The sequence below is a fragment of the Stegostoma tigrinum genome, chromosome 14 (genome assembly GCF_030684315.1).
Source record: "Stegostoma tigrinum isolate sSteTig4 chromosome 14, sSteTig4.hap1, whole genome shotgun sequence".
NCBI lineage: Eukaryota > Metazoa > Chordata > Chondrichthyes > Orectolobiformes > Stegostomatidae > Stegostoma > Stegostoma tigrinum.
This window is the reverse complement of record NC_081367.1, coordinates 11629347-11635346: the sequence shown is the minus strand read 5'-3', so window position 1 is coordinate 11635346 and position 6000 is coordinate 11629347. Positions and strand designations below refer to the sequence as shown.

General features: G+C 45.9%; 1 protein-coding gene across 3 annotated transcripts in view; it reads left to right on the top strand.

Annotated features, from left to right (window-relative positions):
• The first annotated feature begins 3421 nt into the window (after positions 1-3421).
• inpp5d (inositol polyphosphate-5-phosphatase D) overlaps positions 3422-6000 on the top strand; it is a 121275-nt gene continuing 118696 nt past the window's right edge. Inside the window, exon 1 of one of the 3 annotated variants that reach the window (XM_048542193.2) lies at positions 3422-3714. In XM_048542193.2, coding sequence (XP_048398150.2) covers positions 3581-3714 — 134 coding nt within the window. In that variant the 5' untranslated portion in view covers positions 3422-3580. Of the gene's footprint in view, positions 3715-4056; positions 4080-6000 lie in introns of those variants that run through there. The other 2 variants (XM_048542195.2, XM_048542194.2) reach the window with 2 other exon arrangements.

The following is a 6000-nucleotide window of genomic DNA, read 5'->3' as shown; positions in this document are numbered from 1 at the left end:
TTATTGGGTGTTATTTTTTAGGAATCATTCATGGATTGTGAGCATCACAAGCTGTGTCAGCACTAATTGCTTGTCTCTATTGCTGTCTGCCTTCTTGAGTTGCTGCAGTCCATTGGTGGAGGCACACTTACAGTCCTGTTCCAGAAGGGCGTTCTAGGATTTTAATTGACAATGGTAATGGAATGGCCACACAGTTCCTAGTCAGGATAGGAAGTGAAGTCTGGGCTCGGAGGGGACCTTGCAGATTGCCGTGTTATGTATCTTCTGTCCAGTTCTTCTCGGTGGGAGGGCTTGTGTTTTTTTTCAAGTTGTGGTCACAGTAGCCATGACGAATTGACGCAAACTCAAGCCTTTTGCAATTTGCGTGTAGTAAATAAAGATGACACTGTGGGTTAGTGGTGAAGATGTTATCTGTGGTGCTGTTTTAACCTGGATAGTGTTGAGCTTCTTCAGCAATATTGAAGCTACATTCATCCAGACAAGTAGACTGTTTTCGGTTACACTGAGCCATAGAATCATTGAATCCCTACAGTGTGGGAGCAGGCTAGTTGGCCTATTGAATCCACACTGAACAGCTGAAGAGCACCCCACCTAGATGCATACCCCCCACCCCTATCCCTGGGATGCTGCATTTACTATGGCTAACCCACAGAGCCTACATATCCCTGAACACTAGAGAGCAATTTAGCAATGGTCAATCTGCTGAACCTGCATATTTTTGGACTGTGGGAGGACACCAGGAGGGAATCCATGCAGACATGGTAGAATGGGCAAGCTCCATACAAACAGTCACCCAAGGCTGGAATCAAGCCTGGATCCCTGGTGTTATGAGGCTGCAGTGCTAACCACTGAGCTGTTTGAAGTCTATCCATTTAGCACAGTAATAGTACCACACAACACAATGTACAGTATTATCATTGTGAAGCAAGATTCCATCTTCACAAGGACTGTGTGGTGGTCACTCTTACACTTACTATCTTGGACACCTCCATCTGTGCCAGGCAGATTGGTGATGCTGAGGTCAGGTATGTTCTTCCCACTTTCTGGTTCCCTTTCTACATGGCGCAGACTCAGGCTGGCAACAATTTTTTTTTAGGACTAAATCAGAAATCACTGGAAAAGCTCAGCAGGTCTGGCAGCATCTGTGGAGAGAAATCATTATTACCATTTTGGGTCAAATGACCCTTCCACAGAATTTATCTTCTGGGACTGGCCAGCCTAGTCAGGGGTACTACTACCGAACTATGTGTGATAAACATTAGTGATAAACATTTAAGTCCTCCACTCAGAGTGTATTCTTTCCATTTTCACAGCTTCTACGAATGGAGGAGTACTGATGCGTTAGTCGGGGGTGAACGAGTGTTTGGAGTGGAGTCACAGGTTGTGGTCAGCAAGTGGTTTCTTTTCCTACATTTGACCTCACTTCATGGGGGCCTGAAACAATGTTCAGGATTCCCAGGCAACTCCTTCATCAGTGTATACCTATGTGCTGTAACTTCTGATGGGTCTGTCCTGTTAGAAGGATCGGCTGTACCCAAAGATGTTGATGGTGGTGTCTCAAACATTGTGTGTAAGATACAATTCTACAAGCATGAATGTCACGCTGTTGCTTGACTGATCTGTTGGACAGCTCTCCCAGTTTGCTACAAGCCCCGGACATTAGAGAAGAAGACTTCTCCGGTTCAACAGAACTGTGCTTTATATTGTCATTTGTAGTGCCTGGGTCAAAGTTGGGTGATCCGTGTAGTTTAATTCCTTTTCCAAATTTTGAAGTAGAAGGATACAACAGTGTATCTTGCTAGGCCATAGTCAGAGGACATTTAAAGTCAACCACATTGCTGTGAGCCTGGAGTCATATGCGAACAAGGCCAGGTAAGTATGGTTGTTCTTCCTTCCATTTAGAGACTGGAGTGAACCAGTTGGCAGGTGTTAATGACAGAGGAGTGAACAGTTTGGGAGAATTGGCAATGAGAGGAGTGAAGGGTATGGTGGATGCTAGTAAGAAGGGGTTGAATAGCTCAAGCATATTAGTGTCATAGAGATATACCGCACAGAAATGGACCCTTTGGTCCAACTTGTCCACGCTGATCAGATTTCCTAAATAAATCTAGTCCCATTTGCCAGCATTGGGCCCATATCCCCGAAAACCCTTCCTATTCATATACCTATCCAGATTCCTTATAAATGTTGTTATTGTACAGGTACTACCACTTCCTCTGGCAGCTCATTCAATACACGCACCATCCTCCGCGTGAAAAAGTTATCCTTTAGATCCTTTTTAAATATTTCTCCTCTCACCTTGAACCTATGCCCTCTAATTTTGGAGTCTCCCACCCTGGGGAAAAGACCTTGCCCATTTGCTCATTCACCCTATCCATGCCCCTCATGATTTTATAAACCTCTATAAGGTCACCCCTCATCCTCTGACACTCCAGGGAAAATAGCCACAGCCTAGTCAACCTCTCCCAATAGCTCAAACCCTCCAACCCTAGCAACATCCTTGTAAATCTTTTCTGCACCCTTCCAAGTTTCACAAAATCCTCCCTACGTAGGGAGGCCAGAATTGCATGCGGTTTTCCAAAAGTGGCCCAACCAGTATCCTGTACATCTGCAATGAGAGTGGAGTAGATGATGTGGGGCTGTTAATGTGATTGGAGGCGAATAGTTTCTTGCATATCGATGAGAGAGGAGTGAATGAATTGAAAGGTGAGAGGGGACTGGTTGAATAGTTTGAGGGAAATCAATGAGACGGAAGTGAATGTTCCAGTGAGTGAGGTGGGGGGGGGGGAGAATGTTATTGATGAAGGACAACTGAATGTTCTGGAGGAGGCGTGTTAATGAGGGAGGAGTGAATGTTCAGGGGTGGGGGTTGGCATTATTGATGAGGGAGAAGTGAATGCTCTGGAGGAATGTGTTAACAAAGGAGAAGCGAATGTTCTAGGGCAAGAGGTTGTCAATGAGGGAGGAATGAGTGGATGGGGAGTGTAATTATCAACAGAAGCGTCAATGATGCTGAAGGCGTTGTTATTGAGGGAGCTCTGATTGTTCTAGTTTGGGGGTTGCTAAAGAGGAAGGAGTGAATGGACTGTGGGGGTGTGGTGTTAAAGAGGGAGGAGTGAGTGAATGGTTTGGAGGGTGTTAATGACGGAGGAGTGAATGGGCCAGGGGAGGGGTGAAATTAACAATGGAGGAGTGAAAGAATGGTTTGGGGGTGTTAATGAGGGAGGAGTGAATGAGAGGGTGGAAGAGAGGAGTTACTGACGGAGGAGTGAATGAATGGTTTGGAGGGTGTTAACAAGGAAGGAGTGAATGGGCTGTGGGGGTGTGGTGTTACTGAGGGAGGAGTGAGTGAATGTTTTGGAGGGTGTTAATAAGGGAGGGGTGAATGGGAGGTACTGATGCACTGGTAATAAACTGAAACACGTGTGGTTTTCTTTATGTCAGATTGCGCTTTGAGGAAGTGAAATTCAGTCCGGCTTCGTCACGCTCAGGAAAGGCTGGCTGAGGGTGAGCTGACGCCGGGTTCGTCTGTTTGAAGCGGCAGCCGAGGTTTGGATGGAATAAGGAGTCGGAAGGAAAGATGAACGATCGCTGGTACCATGAGGACATCTCCCGGCCTATGGCCGAGAGCCTACTTGCTAAGGCGGCTCAGGACGGCAGCTTTCTGGTCCGGCACAGCGAGTCCTGCGAAGGAGCGTTAGCCTTGTGCTTGCTGTAAGTCGGGGCGGGGTGCACTTTCACTGGAGGTTATAGTCAGGCTGGAAGCAAGGGGACATTCTCCTAGCCTGGCTGCCACACAGGACCAATATCTTTATAAAAGATGGGCTGCTCTATTCACTTGTTTGCTTCCTACGTGAAGGCGTTACTGTATATGTACAGTACACCGATCTCAGTCTTGTCAGTGCAGCGTTATTGCCTGTTGCAGGGTTTCGTGATGACTTATCCCCACCTTTCAACTATCACCTGGTATTCGAGTGCTCATTCTCAGCCCAGACATCAGGCTCGGGGTCCTGCAAGTGATTCATCTGGCCGCTTCCCTCGGACCTGTCTGCAGCGCCAAACGGCAAGGAAATGGTTAAGTGCGTTGCTGCAGTTCGCAACCTGTTGACTTGTGCCTTGGGGGGTGCAGTTGGCCTTTCTCTCCTTTTCACACTTTTTTTTTGGGGGGGGGCAACTCTCTGACTCTTGTGCGTTACAGCCCGTGACAGAAGATAGGCTTCCCTTAAAACTAAGATAATGAAATGTGAGGTTAAACTTAAAACTAGTTGCACTGATCCGACCTTAGCGTGTTTCCGTGCAGAGAAATTGATTGAGATATCTGTGATAAAATGCTACACGCTCCTTTTTCCTGTATCAGAGTTAAACTGGAGCTGGACTTAATTACTGCAACTTTTGCTTTCCATGCTGAGATGCTGCCCAAAATATATGGGTCAATCGAGACAGAAAATCAATTATTTCAGTGGTCAGTGATTACACTTTTAAAGATTTCCCTCTATCAGTGGTCATAACATTCCAGTGAACACTTTCCCATGCTTTCTCCTCTGTTCATTCCCACAGATTATACCTTCAGTCCCACTCAGGCTTTTACTGGAAATAGTTCCAGCAACTTTGACCTTCACCATGTCCTTCACTTTTACAGTGTTGGTGAATAATTGATAGTTTGTTCCAGAATGAACCACTGCTTTCTAGTGACCATATCAGATGAAAAAAACACTTGCACAAAGCACACTGGTAGGGTCCCTAACACTGGATTAGGAGGCCCCAACTGCTTTAGCGGTGTGTAATAATATCACTAAACAGGTTGATTAGGAAATCTGCACTTGAAATTAATTTGCCAATTGCATAAATGCCCATCTTGCAATTCATAACAGCCAACTGCGTGGTAATGTGTTTCGATAGAAGGAGTCGAACACCTGAATAAGATGCAGGAGGAGTTCATTCGGCCCTTCAAAACTGCTGCTATTTCAGTACAATTAGGGTTGATCTTAATTGGATCCTCAAATCTGCATTTCCATCTGCTGCATTTTAAGCCCCTTGCTTAACAAGGACACATCTACCTGTGCCTGAAAAACATTCAGGACTTTGCTTCCATAGTCTTTTCAGGGAGAGGTTTCTAAAGGCCCGTAGCTCACTGTAAAATAAAAATTGCCTGTTTTAAAATTCTAATTATAATTAGCTTTAATTGCCACATGTACTCACCAGCATCAGTACAGTGAAAAGTTTACAAGCTGCCACTTACGGTGCCATCGTAGATACAAATGTACCTAGGCACAGGTATTAAGACTCTTAATACAAAGCAGAAGAACAAAAAGCAAGCCAAGAAGTTAAACATTACAATCCTACCAAAGAAACACAGGTAATAATTCAGCATCCTGGGCTCGTATTTCTCACAAGGCTTGACTTCACTCATCGCCACCTCGGACTGTCTGCTCCCACTCTCTCCACCAGCCATCTCAGGCTGCCTGGTCCCATTGTCACTGCACATCTCCAAGGCTGCCTGCTTCCACTCTCTCCACCTTGGGGTTGCCTGCTCCCACTCTCGCCGCCAGCCATCTTAGGCTGCCTGCTCCTGCTCTCATCGCACATCTCCGAGGCTGTCTGCTCCCACTGTCACTGCTGGCTGTTTCAGGCTGCCTGCTCCCACTCTCACTGCATATCTCCCAGGCAGCGTGCTCCAGCTTTCACCGCTGGCTGCTTTGGGTCACTTGTTCCAGCTCCCACTGTTTTGTTTTAGGAAGAGTGTTCACCCACCATTAATCAATGATCCCTAGTTCTAGATTCTCCTAGAAGAGGGAACATCTTTTCCATATCTGCACTGTCAAGATCCCTTAGATCTTTGTTTCAATCAAGTTGCCTCATATACTTCTAAACTCAGCAGACACAAGCCAGGCCTGATAACACAGGTTTTAGTCTGGTAAAACTTCTCTAAAGTACAGATGCATTTATATCCTTCCTTAAATAAGGTGACAGGAATGGGATAATACAGTAATCAGGTGTGAT